Source organism: Manduca sexta, chromosome 5 (assembly GCF_014839805.1).
Source record: "Manduca sexta isolate Smith_Timp_Sample1 chromosome 5, JHU_Msex_v1.0, whole genome shotgun sequence".
Lineage (NCBI taxonomy): Eukaryota > Metazoa > Arthropoda > Insecta > Lepidoptera > Sphingidae > Manduca > Manduca sexta.
In genome coordinates, this window is record NC_051119.1 from 1392824 (window position 1) to 1414602 (window position 21779).

Below are 21779 nucleotides of genomic sequence, written 5' to 3' on the forward strand. Positions count from 1 at the left end.
GAGTACACGAAAAAGTTACGGAGCATTAAATTTTTTAAATAATTGCGTTACTTAAAACTTGAACGGTCCCTTGCTCGTTTGCCTACAAATGCAATAAATAGATGACCCAGGCTGTCTGCTCGTATGCGAGAAATCGACTGAATATGTACTACTGCTATGTCTAATGCCTATAAGCATTTTGCAAGAGTTGTGTCTCGGTTCGCAGGGCATAGCCAATGAAATATTGGACATTATGAGACTTAACATCGAGCATGACGAACACAGTACAGTAGTGAACAATATATTCAAATATATTTACATCAAAGGAAGGGAAGGTGGATATGAATGAACACTGTGTTTAGCATCAGGCAACTTCCTCGGTCATCATTCAAAATGAAATAAAAAGGTTATAAATTACCTTCTAATACCTTTGTGGTCATTCACTCTCCAAGTATACAAGCAAAAAGTTTTCTCCAGTAATCATGAATTTGTGTTCTGAATTAAATAAAAATGAAAATTAGTTTTCCTTGTCTTCATTAGAACATAAAAAGTCTTCTGTATTCTAGATTCTTGATCAATAACATAACACAATGTTGCACCTTTGACATCATAAGTATAGGCAGAGGCGCAAGGCAGATTATGACCCATTGATAGATTAATATTCGCCAATTTGGCTCTCTTTTAGGTGTAAAATCACATATTTTTGTTTCCGAATTGGAAATCAAACTCCGAACTTCATGGTTCACAACTTAATACTGCCTGCCATAACCATTGGAACAATCAAAACATTAATTCTTCATATACTATACATGCTTATCATTACACTGACTGTGTAACAAAATAAACAACATACAATATAAATAATATTATTATCAGTCATTCTATAATTTCTCATTCATTTCACTCCGTTGAGCTATCCTCGGTCCCAAAGAGGCAGTGATGGAAATTTATCAAAAGATGATGCTGGTCCTCTTCCCGATGAGAAGCTGGATTATGTGGAGAAAATTCAGAAAGCACACCAATCTTCATTGCATACGTAAACTCTGTAATTGTTGGCAGCGTATCTGTACCACAAATCTGATGTAGACTTGCAAAGAGATTCTGCAGGGCATCTAGATTTAGTGTCCGTAAGTCTAGAAGTTTGAACCCTAACTTTACAAGTTCCCTCCAAATATCCTCCAGGCTAGTCAAAGTCAGTATGTATCCCTTCACGCACGTGTTTGGCGTCGGTAATCCGTCTACCAAAAATTCCACTGTTGTTAATGTTTCCTGGTACTGCCTCCACATTGCAACATGGTTGGATTTGAATGAACAGGGCTTCCTTTGGGCCTTTTTTATTTTCTCTTTATTGGAAGCTCCATTGGTGTAGTCAAACAACTGATCTAACTCGTCGACAATTGTTGCAGTCTCTATGAAATCATCGCAATCAAACTGAAAGAAAATAATTAAGCATGAAGTTGTATTAGGCGGGGTTGGTGTAAGGTATGATACTGTGATATTAGAAGCTACGCATATTTTATCGTTTCGAGACATATTATGCATAAATATAGTTTTCTGAAACTGCACCAGAATGAGGGATCATGAAAACAAGTATTTTGCATATCCTACTTATATTATAAATGCGAAAGTTTGTGAGGATGGATTTATGTATGTATGTTTGTTCCTCTTTCGCGAAAAAACTACTGAACGGATTTTGTGTAATTCGGTCTTAATATAACAATACATATCAAGTAAGGCGGAAAAATAAATACTATCTTGGCATATGCTGCCTAAACCGTTGGACTTAGACAAAGATGATGTACCATAGGATTGTTTGTCTTAAATAGTTCTAACTAAAAGTCCGCGACGGCATATATCTACCTTTTATGAGGGAGCCACTATGACCAAAATAGAGAGCCATAAATATAATTAAATCAGATACTTTTTAGCGAGACTTTTATCCCTGTAAACTCCTTCACGCGGGCGAAGCCGCGAGCAAAAGCTAGTTTATTACATAATTATTAATTACCTCCTCTTTTGCACATGACATTAATTTCAGCATTCCAGAAATCGTATGACTCAGCAATTCTGCTGCATATCTAATAGTCAGTTTTTCATCATCAGTGGGAGTCACATGGGCAGAACTAATTTTGTGCAGATACAATTCATTTTCTTGCAGGAACTCTTCGATATTCGTCCATCTTGCAGTCATACCATTCATTGTCATTTTACCTTTTTCTAAAAACTCATTTCTCAATTCTTTAAATAGGTATGGTACATCATACACTATGAAGACTTTGTCCTTGTCCACCATAAAGCAATTCTTGGATTCTGTACCACATTGTTCTTGAAGTATAGCTATTGCTTGCATGTTCGCTGGTTTTTGGTCACAGACAATCGCTAGAATTTTATACCCAGTATTATTTACTGCTTTAATGACTTCTTTTATGATCACTGCTAATGTTTCTGATGATATTGTATCCTCAACAAAATAATAGGCAATAGGCTGCTTGAACTTCTCATTGAGACCCTGAATCATAAAAACTCCAGCACAGTCAGCAATCTTTTGAGACCTTCCCAATGGTCCTAAATCTTCGAACCCCTCAATTTTATCTTCTAACTCATTGTATTCAAAATAAGGCCGTAATGGCATCTCGTCGAACGCGAGAACGCACATTCTGTTTTTCATACTTTTATTTGAAGACAATATTTTCAGGTGATGCAGGACATTATGGTCGATCCCTGTATCCATCTGCAGTTTATTTAACATATCCTGCAGTGACTTTATACATGGCAGTGGCATTACTTTCGTCAGATATTTATATTCCTTTGGTGATTGCTTGTAAACAGTCAGTGCAGCAATTTTATTATTTTTGTCCAATTATGCTGCTTGGGCTTTTTGTTCTGCTTTCTCATGGTCTCGGCTACAGATTCTCTAAGAGCTGACGATCTCATACTTTTTACTAATTGAACACTCGTTTTCAAGGATTCCAAAGTGCATTCAGTAATTTTTAATTTGTTGACCAAATCTTCTACAACTTGGGAAGGACCTGAGGATAAAAATGAATTTGACTCAACTTCCTTTACAATTTCTAAAGTTGGAAATAATTCTCTGCAATTAAAAACAATATGGTGTTTTAACGAAACTACTATTTTTATAAGTAGGATATTTTAAATATGTGAGATTTCAGAATAAATCCAAAAAAATATATACCTAACCAAATGATACATATTCAAAGTAGCCTTCAGACAAATTCAGATGAGTAATAAAACTTAGTACTTATGTTTTTTTATCATCTTACTATTTATGTTACTTATATTTACTCATCAAACTAGCTTTTGCCTGCTGTTTTACCTGCATGAAAAGGTTTTATGAGATGAATATATCCTTAGAAAAAATTGCTTATAGTGCTCAGGAGTAGTGTACCTTCCCATTAGTCAAAATAAATAAATATCAGTTGTATAGTTCCTGCGATTAACATGTTCGAACAAACTTTTCAGCTTTATATTAGTATAGATGTACCAACCTATATCTATGTTAAAGATGGATTTGTTATAATCGAAGCAATTCCTTGTCTGATTAATACCTGTTTTCCTTGTAGGTGCTGCGGGGAACATATTGAGTTGATTTGCCGTGAGATGAGGAAAATTCATTTTCAATTTTGGTACACATTTTTCAACAAGATTGCGATCTTTGTCATAGTCTGCCTTTTCAAAGTGGTCTGCGCAGACAAAAAATGTTTTATTCAATCCGTCGATAGATAGATGTACCAATTTCTCATTCCCAATTACTTTTAGCCATTCTCTGCAACTGGAATTAAAATAACGGAATAAACTTTATAAATACCAAAATTCTAGTACTGCTGTGTTCTGTGAAATCATGAGATGAGTAAATATAAGTACTCCATGATAGATGTGAATAGGGCAAGAAGAAAAACATGTCAGTCCTGCTAATAAGATGTTAGTTACCGTACCTTTATCTCTTGAAAGGTAAGCAGAAATGCAACAAGTCATAATCCACCTATCCTTATTCCACATTTTTTATAGCATCAGCTGGCAAATAAGCAAGTGAGTCCCTTGAGTTTTAGAGAGAGAAATAAGTATTCATTGCCAGTCTTAAAGATTAGGAATAAGGAGTGGGGTTCAATAGAATGTTAACTAATGAGAGATGATTGCCCCTCGGCAGTCAACACAATTATGCCGGCCTGTTAGAACCTGTTAGAACCCGATATACACAGGCTGAACCCTGAACGTGACACACTTACATGGGCCACTATGGCGGGTTTTGACACCTTGTGTACGGTGGTCGCTAACCGAGAGGATATAAAATATATCCTACCACCAGCAATGAGTAAGCAGAGGTATAAAGACCACACAATAAGAGCTTCTCTAGTCAGTTTAACATCTATGAAACCCCACTCCGCTTACCATCAGGTACACTGGAGTCTGCTGTATCAGTATAAAAACATTTACAACAGCAAGCTCTTGGTCAATATTAGTTTACTGGGATAATAGTACTGAGTCTTGTCCAGTTTAATTATGTTTACAGCATGGATGTATTTCATTTCCTTTCTTTTACTTTACTCTAAAAAATTCAACTACCGTCTGGTGTTAATCAACCCCAGGCAGATTAAAACAAACTGCAGTCCGCCCTGGAAATTGAAGCTAGGTCGTTTCGGTACAAACCCTATATTCTGCTGATAGACTACAAGGCATTGTTGTATCTAAATAAATAGAAATATAGGCACGTGTGTCAGTGGCGGCTCGAAAAAAATATCGGGCACGTATATAATATGTCAACCAAAAACTTCGTTGGGACATACAAAAGATCGCTAAAAGGGGCACTCGGATAGATAAGGCCAGCTTTGACACCTTTTTTTAAATAGGTAATTAAATAATAAAAAAAAATATATAAAAAACCGCGATAAAATCCGAAAGTAGTTTAATTTTAATGTCTAACATTCGCGTATACATAAAAACATTAGGTAATTTAATTGCACGTTAACCAATAGTTTCGCCTGATGTATATAGTTGTCCAAAGATAGTATGTATTTTAATTTTACCGGCTTTCATCGGATGGGAATCCTGCTAATAATCCGACTTCAGTTTCATTCATACAACATACGGCACAGGTCCGTATGGGAGTGTCCATTATGAGCGCAGTTCTTGTCTTGCTTCGGTTATTTATTTTATAATTATTTAATTCATTTTATAATTCACCATACCGGTCTCGGCTTAAATACGCACTTGTACCATCAGCATTATTTTATCAGTATATATTTCGAAAACACACCCAATGCGAAATTGTCACTGTTTAATATAATATTCCTTGCAAATTGTAATGCAACAGTGGTTATTTTCTCTTTGAATGCAACGAAAATTGAAATGCAATGCAATGCGACTGCAATGATTTAAATCGGAAGTGAGCAAAAAAACGAATTCTTTATAAGCCCTACTTCCGCCGGTTATCTGTCGGTGATTTCGCCAATAATAATAGCGGATACAAAACAAAAAGTCAAAAATTCCAAGCTATTTCAAATATCACAAATGATCACAAATACCGAAAAACGGATTAAGGTGGTAGCTCAAGGTCCATTTTCATACATTTTGTTTCGGCTTTAATCTGGGTAACTAAACAAGTATTGGCAAGTAAAAAATTTAAATTCACGTCTAGTTAGTGATTAGTTCTCGCAGTTGAAAGAAAAATGTAAAAATAATTAATAATCATGGATATTTCTGCCTTTAAAATTTCGTCATATTAAATTTTAAAGGCCGAAATATCCATGACCTTAAGGATTACATTTTTAAAAATTATCAATAATGATGTACATACATGTCGATTGTCGATTATCGAGTTTCTTGACATGACTCGAAATATACCGTTATTTATAATTTTGTTTATTTCGAGTTGAAAATATAGGTACTCATTTATACTTAGCCACAGCCAGCCGTTATAGTAAAATAAATAATACGCATAGGCATGTAGATATTAGACAATTTTTATTTAATAAATATTTTAGCTGAAAAACTAATTGAAAATTGAGAAAATATTTGATCAAACTACTGATTCATAGCTGAAATAAAATATATTTTGGCATAAGTTCCAGAAGGCGCTCTTATAAATTTATTTTATGCTCATCGTCACCTGCCGCTTTCTGCTAATTGGAAGCGCCAACATTTATTATATATAACTTTATGGAAAAAATTGGAGATAAATCGAATTATTTGGGTAATTGTAATGGTAATTACATTTTTTTTGGTAAAATTATATATGTTGTCCCATCACTAGCATATAATTTCTTACAAGTACGGACATTAGTCTTTTGACCCCTTTCATAAATTGGGATTTTGGCAATTGTAATAATAAAACAGCAAAATATAAAATAATTTGTAAATCTTTAAACTAATTCTTCAATTCAATAATAGGTATAAATAATAAAGACTCTAGACGTAGAACAGAAACGGCAGACTAGGCTGCATGACTTAAAGGCTTTGCCTATTCGTAAGAAATAAAAAAATAAAAAAAAAATGTTTCCATATATAATAATTCTGTTTGATGTTTATAAAGATCTACAAAATACAAATAACGTGTAATATAATATTCTCTTTGATACAAATCAAAAATAAGCAAGAGAAGTAAATAGTAATTATAGGAAATTCGTTGTTACATATACATTTCAAGCATGGACGTGGAAGAAAAAATAAAGGGTGACATGAGATCACTCGGCTGCAACTGCGAAATGAAAATCTCGCTAGCGTATTTCCTCTACATATATTTAGTCGACGAAAAACCAATGTACGACACGGAATACTGTTACAACAAAGACATTAACACATTGTACGTAGTCGCACGGCCAAGTAAAAACCAAAAACTTAACATATACGTACCGGTACCTACTTTTCAAGAGATAACCATGGATTTTATCAGTAAATTGCAAGAAAAACCTCTGTACTGTTGAGACGGGGCATGCTATCAATTTGGCCTTTATTGACAGTGACTTTACGACAGTAATATACACGTTCAGCAAAGGTATATCTAAGAGATTACCTCAGGAGCAGATAAATCAAAATCGGCGGAAGGAAGAGCGCCGCACGTTTATTAATAACGAGTTGAAAAAAAGCCACAAAAATATTACAAATGATGCGTTAAATGGAGGTTTTGTTGATGATGATGATTGCCAGGTTGTGGAGTGAGTTTTTTAACCAAATTTGGGATTATCAAACTACGTTGTTGGTAGTGGATTGACAGTGTATAATGCTGAGCTGTTAGTATTAACTAGTACACTGTTGCAGGAAATTTTGTTCTCAGTGAGATGAATTTGCATACTGATCAATGGAGCATGGACGGAATGTGGGTTTTAATCATCAAACAACTTAATCATTAATCAGCACTAAAGCCTTCTAATAAAGATATAGTAGGGTATTGGAAGTAAGGAAAATATTACAGTTATTTTAATGTAACTGTATTTTAAAATTCCAAAATTGGGTGAAATTAGTTATTTTCAATACCTATCCCATAAGTTTGCGATAGCAAGCCACAAAAAAACTGAGTTATGCTAAAATGTACCTTCTACTTTTAAAAACATTTGTGGATTGTTATTTTTTACAACTGGAATATTGTACGAGTATATATAGAAGTGATTGTATGGATTCATTGAAACATAGATTTTTGTGTTCAATATAAATATATCTTGGCATGTTTTGTTGAAGTAAAGTATTACATTTGGATTGTGTGTTAAATATTAACAACTTAGTTTTGGATAATTTCAGGATTGGTATAATTGTTTTCATAACTGGGTCCAATTATATTACATAGACTCTTAACCCTCATATGTACTATATTTTAGATTTTCAGTTATAAATTGAAATGTTTGTGATATTAATTTAAAAAATCTATAGGCCATTGCCTGTTGAAGCAAGGAGTATGCTATCTAAGAAGGCATGACATTTAAGGGGTGTTAAAAACTTTGTCAATCAATGTAGTCAGTGATGGCCTTAACCAATATGAGACTATGGGCAAATTTGTTTAGGCATTTTCTTTTGTAACCCTTGTATGTGAAATCCCAGCCAGCTTGAGGCTCCGTCCAAAAAAACAGATTTTAACAAAGTGTTGGCAAAGAGAATGATGACCTAAAAAAAACTGCACTTAGACCCTCGTCTAAAGAGCAAATCTCCTGGAAGTCACCTGGTCACCTATAAAATATAAGGGGGCAAGAAAAAAAATTGTAATAAAATGTTGTATAATATTTTTTGTGTATTTGTTACTTCGTTGTCATAAGCGGTAGCAAACAAAATATAAGGAGAAATAATTGATAATTCGATTTTTTCTCAAAGCATATTGCTCATAACGCCCTCTGTCATTTGAGTGTAGTACTTTACAGTACACTTCTCATAAAATTATAAAACTATCCATGTTGACCATATTATCCAAAAGATGGTAGTAAGATCCACAAGAGCTTTTAGGTGTCTAATTTTAAAACTCTTCGTTGCATTCGAAAGAAGCCTTGATTTTCATGCTTCATTGGATATATTCTTCATGTATATATTTTATACATGTTTCATATTTTAATATTAGTTAAAAATCAAATAAATACAATAATTGAATTATTGCTCCAAGTAATAGATGGCGCTAAAATAAATTATAAAATAATTTACAAATTAATGTTATTGAATAATAACCTGTTTATATTATTACAATACATTAGTTTAGCACTAAAATTGCAATGTGTATAATATCTATAAGGATATTATGTAAAATTTCATGATTTGGTTATAAATAAGTATTGCTTTGAACTTAACCCGTAATTTCGACAAGTTGCCCAACTGTCAGGATGGCCGAGCGGTCTAAGGCGCCAGACTCAAGGTTACCTTGCCCATTCAATGGGTCCCGAGTTGTTCTGGTCCTCTCTGAGGGCGTGGGTTCGAATCCCACTTCTGACAAAATCTTTTTGCGACTTTCCGTCAATTTTACGAAATAATATGGCATTGTGTTATTTTGCTATGTAATCGTAAAAGACAATAAAGGAATGTAAAAAATTATATGCGAGCAAAAGCATAATAATTATTTATTTTAGTACAGCTGTTATCAAATTACGCATTCAGATTCCTTGTTCCATATTTTCTAATTTTATAGCACAGCTGTTGATCAAATTACGCAACCACATTGCTTATTCCATTTTTTCCTAAAAAAAAAAAGCTAATTCCCGTACCGGGAATCGAACCCGAGCCTCCTGGGTGAAAGCCAGGTATCCTAGCCACTAGACCATACGGGAGTTGTAGTATAAGTTGAAATTAATATTTAGTTATTTTTAAAGACTTTAATAAGAAACGAAGTAAAAGAACTACAAGTCATCACTGTAAATTACATTCAACTACTTAAACATAAGACTCAATTCACATTATCACGGAGACAAAGAAAGAATAGTATGTCAATCCGTACCTCCATATTCACAAACAATGCTATGAAGACACACAGTGCACCCGAACGCATATATCGGCAGTTTTATGGTCTTTGGCTTTATTCAGTTTTGTTCATCTGACAGCCAAAGTAACATCTCAATATTAACCAATCATAACACCCTTATACCCACTTATACCTACGCAACCTTTGTGAATTATAGACTTAGTTTTAATAGCGGTTTCGCTCACGTGAAAAATTCCTTTCCCGGGAAAAACAGGCCACTTTGCACTTTTCGAAGAAAAAATAGACAGCTTATTATAAACAAGGAAATTGAAATGAGTAGAAGCCGATACATACGCATTGTAATTGAATTTAAATTTAGAATTGTATTTGCTGTACTGAGCTCTATGCTGTATTTAAATACTTTATTGCTTACAATAACTTGTAAATTAAATAATTATGTTAGTAAAACAATGAATAGACTTACTACTACTTATTAGTACATTTTATATTATTCACAATTAGAGATAAAGATGTATTTAATTCCATATATAATATTTTAATCTAAGACAGATGGGAGTTACGGATCCAGCACGGTCTTATACTTGTATAATATGTATAAATAGACTCTATAATATTGTATTAAAGATCACCTAGTTCAATTTTGACAAAGTTATCACGGCCTCCGTGGCGCAATTGGCTAGCGCGTTCGGCTGTTAACCGAAAGGTTGGTGGTTCGAGCCCACCCGGGGGCGGCAATTCTTTTTTTATATTTTACACAAACTCTTAATATTTTTGTATAAATACTTTTCCTAGGAACTAGATCAACATCTATTTATATAAAACAAAGACGGGTTTGTTACAACACTTATAATTTGAGATCTGCTGAACCAATTTTCATGGTTATTGATTCGTTGGATTTGTCTCCGCCCCGAATAGCAGAATACATCTTAAAAACAATGAAAACTCGATGTGTAATAATACTTAATCATTTCAATAAATGCTCATTTTTGTTTATTACATGTCAAACATTTGTTGTCCAATCCTGTCAAATACTGTAACAACTATTCATGTATGCGTTCAGAAATTTATTTTGTGTAAAATGTCTCGAAAGTTCAGGCACTGATATTATATTTGGTGATTTTATGTGGTTTTGTGCGAGTGCATATTCAGTATTACTATTAATAACAATGCCGCGTCCTAGAAGATCTAATCTTTCCCAGCGGAGCCGTAATGCAATTAGGCAACGGAATATCGCGAGTCAATTATCTGATGAAGAACGAGAAATTGCACGAGAAGAGCGTCGCGTTAGTATGGAGCAATGAAGGGCCTTAATTCGTGCTTCTCAAACACAAGAGCAAAGAGAGGCAGCCCGTGAAACGGCTAGGTTAGAAACGAGAAATCGTCGAGCTTATCGTTCAGATGAACAGAGGAATAATCTTCGAAGTGCAAGAAGAAATGGTTCAAGTATTGATTTGAATCGAGCAGCGTTTCTATATGATTGCACCATCGACTACAGCTTGCATCGTTTAGTTTGCATTGGTCCAATGGACGTTGTTTGCCAGCATTATGGCGCATTGAAGTTTGCTGAGCTAAAAGGTAACACGACACTCATTGACTGTTAGGCGGTACGAAGTTCGCCGGGTCAGCTAGTTTTAGTATATTTAAAGATTCAAATCATTTACCAATCTTTGTTTTACAGCAAATTAAAATTTGGAACTTTCATTTATAAATAACCTTACAATAATATCTTTTTACAGAAGTAAGGAAAACTTCTTTTATAATAAAATAAATTCTCATTTTTCAATTTGAATTTTATCATTTGTTTTTTTTAGGTTAATTTACAATTTACCAATACTTGAAAGGCATATTTAAACGACATTGAGTAATATTTTTTGGTACAGCGATTTTAATAATAATTAAACTAAGTATTTGTTGTCTAAAAATCTATATATATAAAAATGAATCCCTATTTCCCTTGGTCACGCCATCACGCCACGCGTGAACGGCTGGACCGATTTCACTACTTTTTTTGTTGTGTTTGTTATTGCCAGGAGATGGTCGTTGTGAAAGAAAAAAAATAAAAAAATTGCGCGGAAAATTAGAAAATGTAAGAAAACTTAACGAAAATATTAATTTTTTATAACTCAATTTTTTGCAATTACTGTCAACGATTGACAGAATGCGCGCTGCAAATTCATAGTTAAGGCGGGACAACGTCTGTCGGGTCAGCTAGTAAATAAATAAATAATATCAAAATTGGCACAAAAGTACAAAACCTAGATAAAATGACGAGAAAAAATATTGCGATTCCAAATGTGTATCTTATTTATGTATCGTTGTCGCCTAAACAATACGATTGCCACTTCCAAACGACTGCAACAAATTTGATAAATCTTTCTTTTGTATGTTCGTTATTGTCAGGAGAAAGTAAGAAAGTTTTTTTTTTAATTTTGCAAATAAGTATTTATAATTTTCTGGGAAGTGAGTGTGCGCATGAGTTAGAAGATTGTGAGTTACTTATAATACTATTGTACTAATACAGTCAAATTTAATACATATTTATTATTATAATCTTAACATATTGTAAAACAAAGTCCCCTTTTCTGTCTGTCAGTATGTCATCTATTTTCTCAAAATCTACGGGACGGATTTATATGAAATTTGTTATCGAGATAGTTTAGGACACCGGGAAGTGAAAAGGTTATAGGCTACGTCCTATCTCGGGAAAGTAAAGCGGGACTTTTATCCAGGAAAACTCTTTCACGCGAACGAAGTCGCAAGCAAAAGCTAGTTTAGAATGTTTTGCAGCTTGAAAAATAGTTTCTGGAAAAATTATGGCGCTATTATCAAAAAGTAAATATTCATATCCGCAATTATGAATCATTCAATATTCGTTGTCACTAGTATCTACTACGTGCTGTTATTTGACTGTAAGTAATTTTAATAATACAAGTTTTTGATAATTTTAAGTTAAAATATGACATCTAATCAGATAGTTACTTTTGATACTGTAGTCACAGGGGATATAGCTCAGTGGTAGAGCATTCGACTGCAGATCGAGAGGTCCCCGGTTCAAACCCGGGTGTCCCCTTAGAAACACAATTTTGCTTTAAATTTATATAAAACTAATTTATTATTCTCATACTTTTTTTTTTCAAAATTGCAAAGACCGGTATATAATTAAAAAAAATTACACTGCAATTATACTACTCTTTGATACTGAGATTACTAAAATAAGTACAGCGCCATCTATTGTCGCATGTAAAAAAATTGTAAACGTCGCGTTGTGATATTGTTTTCTTCATCCTCCGAAGTTCGAATATTTGCAAAATACTCTTATATAAAACTTTACTAAACGCACCTACAGTCTAAATACCTACAGTTTAAATTATTTTATACCACGTATAATACTTACTTTAGAAGTAAGCGCGTTAATTTTTTTTCTTCGTTTACCAACTGGCACTAGTTATATTTGTCAGCTGTGGCTATTTTTTTTTTGTTTTAATTAACAAATTTTGTAACTTAGTAATGGTATTATTAAAAAAAATGGGAATTATTTATTGTAATAACATAATAAAGACTATTTATACATAACTTATAATTTTACAAACAGAATATCAAGCAGTCGTGGCCGAGTGGTTAAGGCGTCTGACTCGAAATCAGATTCCCTCTGGGAGCGTAGGTTCGAATCCTACCGGCTGCGAATTCTTTTTGATATTCTACAGACCCAATATATTATATTTTTGTGGTATTATTGGCAACACGTAAATTAATTACTACCGCTAGAAGTATTTATTTAAATCATATCGTATGCCAAAAGCAATATTTTCTCTATAGAGGAATATTCTAAATTGTATAAATTGGGTATTTGACATAGTAAAGAAATAAATAAATTTGGTATTGAACATTATATAATTTAAGGTGTTAATTAAGTCTGGCTGTCAAGTTTATTACCTTTGTATAATGTACAGCCTAGACAACAATATCTTGTCTTTAGGTAGATACTGTGTGAACTCTGTTGTCTCTATCGAGTTATTTTTTCTATGGTATTATCGATTAATTTTATTTTTAATTTCTAACATAATTTTTAGAAATATTGTTTCCTTTACTTACAGTATAAGTCCTATATTACACGAATAAATATAAAAATAATAATAATAATAGCACTGAGAAAGTGAGTCCAATGCATTTAATAAAAAGTGTAGGCATCCAGATAGAGTATAGTTTTTTTTATATTTATTAAAAGAGTTAGTATTTTAAATTTTATCCTTTCCAATTCGTGTTTCATGTTTATTTTTCAAAGTTCAATACTTTTTCGGATTGTAGCGGCTTATGAAGTTTGTTTAATTTTAACAAATTTCTTGTACTGACAACGCTAATGAAAACCAAAAGTAGCACCTCCGAAGCTGATTTCTTATTAATGGAGTCGCTATTATTCTTTATTACCTTTTTATTTATTAAAGCAAGATATCCTTTATAAAATTGTGTTACAGCGCACTCTGTTAACGAATCACCTTAATCATGATACGGTTTAAGCCAGTCTTCTATGACGAGGTCCACGCCACGCTCTCCAATCATTATAGAGGGCGCGTTGGTGTTCCCGCGCGGCACCACCGGCATTATGGACGAGTCGATCACCCTCAGACCAGCCACTCCGTACACCCTCAGCCTCGGATCCACCACCGCCTTCCTGTCCCACTGTGGACCCATCTTGCACGTCCCCACTGGATGGTAAGTAGTTGTAGTATAAGCCCTCGCCAAACATACAATGTACTCAACAGTTCCCCATTCATAATGTCTGCAAGCTTCTAAAGGCTTCTTTACGAAATACGCTCCCCTAGATCTAAAAGCTTTAGTGTTCTCCAACGTAAGTAAGAATCTGACCCCTTTTACTATAGGTATAAGGTCTGTAGGATCATCAAAGTAATTTGCGAAGAGCAACGGATCGCCGTAAGGATTAGTTGCATTTAATAACAGTTTCCCCCTACTTTTCGGTACCAAATTCATCGTTCTTGGGAGTAAACCGTCGTAGAAGGAGGTCGGTAATATAGTAACTCCCTCGTAGGGCACTGGCTCTCTGAAATACTCCCTCCAAGTGACGCTGTCCACCTGGTACTGTACGTCAGGGGCTGGCAGATCAGGCTCGGTCTTATAAAAGCCGATAGAGTTGACAGGACCGTTGGACGACAGCGGTCCGTGCTTTACATCCATCTCGTAATAATGTTTTACCTCGCGGAAGAGCTGATGATTGTCCACTGCTGTTGCAGTTTCGTTTGGCAAAGCTATTATAATTCCGTTGAACGTGACGTGGTCGTGGAGGTTCTCCCCGACTGCCAAGTCACTGATGACGTCTATGTTCAGCTCGTGGAGATGCTCTTTGGGCCCGACTCCTGACAGCATCAGCAGTTTGGGCGAGTTCAGTGACCCCGCACTCACTATCACCTCCTTGCTCGCTACAGCGGTGTACAATCTACCGTGTTGTTTGTACACGACGCCGTACGCTCTTTTGTGTTCGTCTATGAGTATTTTAAGGACTTCACTGTTGACTTTGACTGTGAGGTTCTTCCGTCTGTACCTGATGGGTTGTATGAAGGCGTTGTTGGTGGAGACTCGCTCGCCGTCCTGCGCCACCGCCTGCGACTGCATGGTGCCGAGCTGGTTCTCTCCGTTGTAATCGGTGAGCGGCAGACCTCGCTCGTTGAAGGCGTCAGTCATCATGATGGAGGGCGCGTCGACGTACGGGTATCGCGACACAGACTGCTCTCCGTCCACTCCGTGGTATTTGCGATTCAAAGACTCCATGTTTAAATTCTTTTCGGATTTTTTGAAGTATGGAAGTACCTGGATTAAATAAACAAAATTAATCAGTAATATACCTAAAATGTAATAGAATTTAACTACGATTCATAAATATTTCTAGGAAAAAACTGCTGTAAATAGAAGGAACGCGTCGCGAATACGTGGCACGCCTTTCGCACGCGTTTACTGCAATTCGCACGCTACATTACCCTCGACCTCTTTACTCTGGTCTTCTCATATACTTTGATATGATGCGGCTTGCGATGATGTGGCACGATAACAATTAAAAGGGGCTTGCGAGCCTCGCAACAACACTGAAATCTGATCCGTAACATTATGTTCTTTAGTATTGGCTGTACCACCTACCGCATTTATGTAATAATTGCTTACATCTCTGTAGCTCCATCCTTCGTTTCCCATAGCGGCCCACACGTCATAGTCCAGCTTGTTACCTCTTATGTACGCCAAAGAGTTTATAGAACTAGATCCGCCCATCATTTTACCCCTGAAACATCGACGAATAATTTCAAGAGCTATCTGCTGATCATGTAAAATTGAGCTGCACTGTTGCCTAGCAGTCGTAAAATTTACGAAAAAAGAAAGCTTCCGATAATTATCTTGTCCTAGTCTGTTTAATTTCATATCCGCCCTTAGATACTTCATCCATTTTTTTAGCCTTCCTTTACCTATCAGTATCGTACGTTTATTATTTGATTAAAGAATAAACTGCAATTAACATTAATTATAATTATGATTGTAGTATTTACATGTTGCAATTGCACAATTTATTTGGATTAATGTATGTTAATTAACTCGCAATGCAATTATTTTTGTAATTGTTCTATGAAACGATTAATATTATTTACTTCAAATGTTAATTATCTAATTATAATGGGAAGTAGAGGGTTCACTATTGCACCTACACTGGCGATCATTACATGAGATAGGATTGATATCATGATTACATATTACTAACTCTAGCCTTTGTCTTTTTATCGATTCACCTTCGTTGTTATTACTTTCTTAGGTACATAAGTCTCCCCTCTTCTCATAACACTTACAACAGCCATATTAACCCCCCGAGGCAATTTTTGTGCGCTTGGTCTCAATCCAGAATTCACGCCCTTGCCCTGGGGGATATTTGTCACGGCCCTAGGCACATAGTTAAGTGTATACACCTCTTGGTTGTACATTTACATTGATGCCTAGAGGGCTCACGAACATTTTACCTTCCTTCTCCACTCCACTCATCCTAAAATAAGACTCCTATCTTTCTACCACCCTAAATTCCTAGTAGTTCAACACCAAAAGACCCTTTTGTCTCAAACGGAAAATAAAAAATAGCCATAGTAAGACCACTGTCATCCTTATTACCATTCGCATTTTTTAGGGCCTGCAAACGTATTTCATAAATTGTCTTAAGATAAAACTTATCAAACTGGTATGTTTTAGAATAATATCCATGTTTATAAATATGATTTGATGTACCTTGGCCAGTCACATCGCTGCCCCGGTCTGGCGAGACAGCTCTTCCCGTTGGGCTCGGTCTTGTAGGCCCAGTCGATGTTGGAGCCTAACAAAGCAGTGGACAGCGCGGGCACCAGAGTAACATCTGGTTGTTCAGGACCTGCTTCTAACAAAAGAACCTGTGGCATGGACAGAATTAGTAATTTTTATAATTTGCTGCGCTTTGTTGGTAGTCTTCAAGCTGCACTTAGTAGGAGTAGTAAGATTTTACTGGTGGTGGGATATATTTTAAATCAACTCGGATAGCGACCACCGTATACAAGGTGTTAAAACCCGCCATGATAGCCCACGTAATTGTGACGCGTTCGGGGATCAGCCTGTGTAGGTATTTCCGGTTGAAACAGGTCGGAAATAGTGTGTCGAAATTACTATGTCGAAAAAAAAATTGTAGCTCGACCTGATATCGTGATCTTCCACTCTACAATACTTTTAACCGTTTTTGTTTGAGAGGGGAAGTCCTTCAAATACTAACCTAGCCTAACCTAAGAAAGTTATTTTTAATCCAAAACCACCCAAGCTTTGGTACTACGGCTTCCATGGAGATTGCTTGAAACACGTACCTTCCAATTGGAGTAAGCACTCAATCTGTTGGCGACGACACAGCCGGCGCTTCCGGCGCCCACCACAATGAAGTCGTATTCCTCATGGCGCGTGTCCTGTGTCTCCCGCCCGTGGCTCTCCTGTATCCTCCTGTCGACCGAGTCTCCGAACAGCTGTACCAGGAGCTGCAGGTAGAGAAAGCCGACCGACGAGCACGCTGTCAGGTGCGTGTGCGCGGGACAAGTAGCGTTCAGGTCTAGCGGCTGCCACAGCATCTACAAGAAACGGTGCTGATGGTAGATCTTCCAAATGCGAAAGCTTAACTAGATACCCCTGCAGTGTGTGCACTGCACATAAAACAAACAAAATAATTTCTCCATTAAAGGATATTGTTACCAAATATTATGTGTTATCTGCTAACTTTTTATGGGAAAGAAAGCAGTGCAGCATCACGTGATATTGTAAATCAAACTTCGGATGGTGTTGCTATTGTATTAGTCTTATAAAATTCTATCCAACTAAAGGGCTCCATTATCCACAAGTGCTTTATATATTATTTTTGTATTTAGTTTCTATGCAGAGAACAATTATAATGCTATAAATTAATTATTTACCGCTGTATGTTCTGAAGCACTGTTGGAAACAGTTTTTGCAATGAGGTATGCACCGTGTTTTCAAACCAAATAACTACCATCCGCTAATTTATTAAATAACTATTGCGTTTTTTGGGTCGCGATAATTATAGTTTTCATGAAGTTACAGAAACTCTGGACTAGCGCATTCTGTCGCTTCTATTGATGTGGGTTTAATCGTCTTAGAGAGTCAGAAACCTGTAGAGTTATTTAGGACTTTAAGGATATATTGCCCTGAAGTTGACAATAAATTAGAATGATATTCTTAAAATGTCCGTTTTCGATTTCAAAGTCGAAAGAATTTTATCAAAAGCCTAAAAATATTTTAATGTGTATTTATCAATGGCAATTTTAATCAGGGTTTTTGAGGAAGAATAATATAATGTTAGTGCGATTAAAACTCCATATTTTTTATTTTATAAAAGGGAATGAGTAAAATATATATATAATAAATAAACTACTAACCAATAAGTTTCAGGATTTCTTAGTTATTATAAATTATGAACACTGACAAATGATGAACCTTATTTGAATTTAAAATTAAACGGCTTAGCGTGATACATGATAATTATTTATAATCGATTTACATAAATATTTCAAGTATTTCAATAATTAAGACAGTTTTACTACTTAAAATATAGGAATCTCTTAATCTGAAGACCTAATCGTTATGGTAAGTACTTTACACGTAAGGAAAATGTCTAAGCCATAAACTGACATACGGTACAACGAGGACAGGGTAAGAATAATATTATATATAAATAATAATAATATCAGCCCTGTATTATATTAGTACTGTCCCACTGCTGGGCACGGGCCTCCTCTTCTACTGAGAGGGATTAGACTTTAGTCCACCACACTGGCTTAGTGCGAATTGGTAGACTTCACACACTCTCAAAATTCCTATAGAGAACTTCTCAGATAGACAGGTTTTCTTACAATGTTTTTTTTCTTTACAGTAAGTATAAGAATAATATACAATAATTAAATTATTCTTACGAGGGGGTAGTGAACTCTTCCTACACTTTTTAGTTTTTATTTGCCTTTATTTTATATAATAGTGTCGATTACTCAAATTTAATCATCATAATTACATGTGTGGTTTATTTAATCATTTGGCGATATGAGCTTTATTTGCTTTTACAAAACAGCGCCACCTAGTAAACAATATCTAAACTAAATTGTCTACTACAATTGAAAACATGTTACCGTTGTCCACTGATTATACAATAAGTTCTGTTACGATTTGTAAAACTATAACTATAATTAAACAGATGTAAATAATATTTATATATTTTCAATTGATGCAGCATAGGTGTCACACAATATTACTATTTATTGAAGTAAAGGTTATGATTTATTTTTCATTTATATATCCTATAGTATTACTTGACGAAGCAACTTTAGCATAAATCAGTTTAGTGTAGTATTTCTGGATAAAGTGCATAATATGAAATCATTCATTCAAAATAATGTCGATTTCAAGACACTGTGAGTTTACTCTGCATAAATCGGACTATCCAGCTAAAAAAAAAAATATTGTACAATTGTAAAATGTAGACTGATATTATTGTAAATTTGACTTGTCTGAAGACCAAAACCTCAATCCTTCCCGTGACCATGAAGGCTGCAATCTTCGAAACGTCGGGAGAAAATTATAATATAAAAACCGTGATAATATAAAAAAAAAAATGTTGAATGTCTAACATTTGCGTAAACATAAGAAATCATTATTAAATTACGTAGTTTTAGGGTCAAAATTTTTATTTCCCTAGCCTGGAGGTCATGCAGGACGAATAGTATTAGAAATATAATATTTCCTGTTTAAGACTAAGTGGGTGATTAGGAATTTTAAGCGACTAGAAATAGTAATTATAATATTAAGCTGCTCCGGAGACGCAACAGTATGATTATTAAGTCTAAGTTTGACTCTCGTTATTAGTAGTATTTCTGCTCGGGATCAACGCGATTACTAAAAACAACATAAAAATATGCACACTTTTGTTATATTTAAAAGCGCATTATAGTAAATTTTCCTAAGCAATGTACAGAAAGTCTTTTGCCATTTCTTTATTTAAAAGTACTCAAACTTCTTTTGATCCTTATAAGCATCGATTGACGTTTTTTTTTTGCATGATTTGCCCATTTACTTGCGGACTATGTTTTTTTTACATTTATTTATTTATTTAAACACTTTATTGTACATCAACACCGTAGGGAAAAATAAATATACAACAGAGATGATGAAACAACAGGAAGTACAAATGGCGGTCTTATCGCTATCGGCGATTTCTTCCAGACAACCTTTGGATGGATTTAAAATAACTAGGAATGAAACGAGCGGGCGGTCATAATTTATGTAATAAAAAGGTTTGGAAAAACGATGTACAATGTCTGAATACAAGCCTTAATGTCTTCAAAAATGTTCGTCAGTCTCCTAAGAAATTTTTCCTATAGCAGCGGTTAAGATACCTTGTCCTTGCTCCCTCATCTCAAAAAATCAACTTGCATAAAATATAAATAATCGCAATCGTAATAATATACGGTTATTAGTATCGTATGCCAATTACATACAGTAACACTAATTTATTGTATTAACAGGAAACAGTAATAAACACGATATGTTCAAAATGATTACTGGATTTCCATTAAGTCATTATAAGACACGCACATGTAATTATACAATATTAGCCCTTTATTATATATTGTCCCACTGTTGGGCCCGGGCCTCCTCTACTACTGAGAGGGATTAGGCGTTAGTCCACCACAGGGGCCTAATGCCGACAGCCACAGACCTTGGAAATACTCATAGAGACCTTCTCATGTATGCAGGTTTCTTCACGATGTTTTCCTTCATCGTTAAAGCAAGCGATAATTCAGATTTAGAAAAGTCAGAGATGCGTGCCCTTGGATTTGAACCTGCTGACATCAGTTTTCTTCAAATTATAGTAACTAGGTACTGGAATAACCAATTCTAACGATAGATAAGTCTAGAAGTAAAAAGGTATTTTGTTTACGGTCTACGCATCTAACTTCAATGACGTATTTCCTGTACAAACTTTCAACCATTCTTCTTTGCGGCTGAATAAAATAGACAGTTTTATAACTATGATGCAACCATTATACAAAGGATGTACTGAAGTATTAATTGCGATCTTAATCATACATTTTATTAATATTATTATAAATATAAAGCGCTAATTAAGAAATGTGTTTCAATATTGTTCAGTACAACAGTTGTTCGTGCGAGAAGTGCTCCATTAAAAGGAACAAAGTGGTAAGTTAAATAAAAATAGGGATGCTTACGGTGTGGGACGAACATTTAAAAATAGATATCCAGCTTGCTCCGTACCAAATTTCATCAAAATCGGTTGTATGTTCTGCTAAATATAACAGATGGGTACTTTCAAATATTATTATGGATAACAATCTTGTTGTATTTTCTCTCGTTGAAGACGGCTTCTTCTACATGATATGGGAAGTTACTACATTTAAATTAATTTAACCTGACGAAGATTAATGTCCTAAGGTTTATTTATTTATGTTTACGGAAATACAAATCGATTTGATAACCATCTTCTTTTTTAGAAGTCCGTTTAAAAGAAATTGTAGTTAATTGGATTACAAAATATCGTCAAGGTATAATTAAATCTGCTGCATTATCGGACACTACTTTCAATGCCAAGCAAATTGATATATTTTTTTGAATATAAAAACTGTATACATTTATATATACACGAACACAAACTCATCTCCTTAAGCCTTTAATGCCCGAAGGGATAAGCAGAGACGCAACTAATGCGTTACTAATGCGTAATACTTTTCGCCGTGCGTATTCCATGTGAGGGGTCGAGCCTTTCGCCATATCGGGCACAAAATCCTAACTCTGGGCTGATAAAGAATAGAAAAACCGAATATCA

General features: G+C 34.8%; 1 protein-coding gene and 6 non-coding genes across 7 annotated transcripts; 5 read left to right on the top strand and 2 right to left on the bottom strand.

Annotated features, from left to right (window-relative positions):
* The first annotated feature begins 6473 nt into the window (after positions 1–6473).
* Positions 6474–8204, top strand: LOC115446111. The gene has a single exon (XR_005113351.1). It is a non-coding gene; the product is annotated as an uncharacterized LOC115446111 (transcript).
* A 579-nt stretch (positions 8205–8783) lies between these two features.
* Trnal-caa lies at positions 8784–8898 on the top strand. Its single transcript has 2 exons — positions 8784–8821; positions 8854–8898. It is a non-coding gene; the product is annotated as a tRNA-Leu (tRNA).
* A 260-nt stretch (positions 8899–9158) lies between these two features.
* On the bottom strand, positions 9159–9230 carry Trnae-uuc. Its single transcript has one exon. It is a non-coding gene; the product is annotated as a tRNA-Glu (tRNA).
* An 809-nt stretch (positions 9231–10039) lies between these two features.
* Trnan-guu lies at positions 10040–10113 on the top strand. Its single transcript has one exon. It is a non-coding gene; the product is annotated as a tRNA-Asn (tRNA).
* A 2267-nt stretch (positions 10114–12380) lies between these two features.
* Positions 12381–12452, top strand: Trnac-gca. Its single transcript has one exon. It is a non-coding gene; the product is annotated as a tRNA-Cys (tRNA).
* A 530-nt stretch (positions 12453–12982) lies between these two features.
* On the top strand, positions 12983–13064 carry Trnas-cga. The gene has a single exon. It is a non-coding gene; the product is annotated as a tRNA-Ser (tRNA).
* Positions 13065–13619: 555 nt separating this feature from the next.
* LOC115446120 (glucose dehydrogenase [FAD, quinone]) lies at positions 13620–17881 on the bottom strand. The gene is made up of 5 exons (XM_030172680.2): positions 17842–17881; positions 17248–17502; positions 16649–16806; positions 15551–15665; positions 13620–15202 (listed from the first exon to the last, which is right to left on the bottom strand). The coding sequence occupies exons 2-5, from the start codon at positions 17500–17502 to the stop codon at positions 13877–13879; spliced, it is 1854 nt and encodes a 617-aa protein (XP_030028540.1). The 5' UTR covers positions 17842–17881; the 3' UTR covers positions 13620–13876.
* Positions 17882–21779: the final 3898 nt, after the last annotated feature.

Bases quoted from the DNA above. Each gene is read 5' to 3' on its own strand.
- LOC115446120 (XM_030172680.2), bottom strand. From the start codon at position 17,502: ATGCTGTGGCAGCCGCTAGACCTGAACGCTACTTGTCCCGCGCACACG. The intron at 15,666-16,648 runs GTACATCAAATC...TCGATGTTTCAG, and splicing joins CAGCGATGTGACTGGCCAAG to GGGTAAAATGATGGGCGGAT. The intron at 15,203-15,550 runs GTAAGCAATTAT...TATTTAATCCAG, and splicing joins AAGGATGGAGCTACAGAGAT to GTACTTCCATACTTCAAAAA.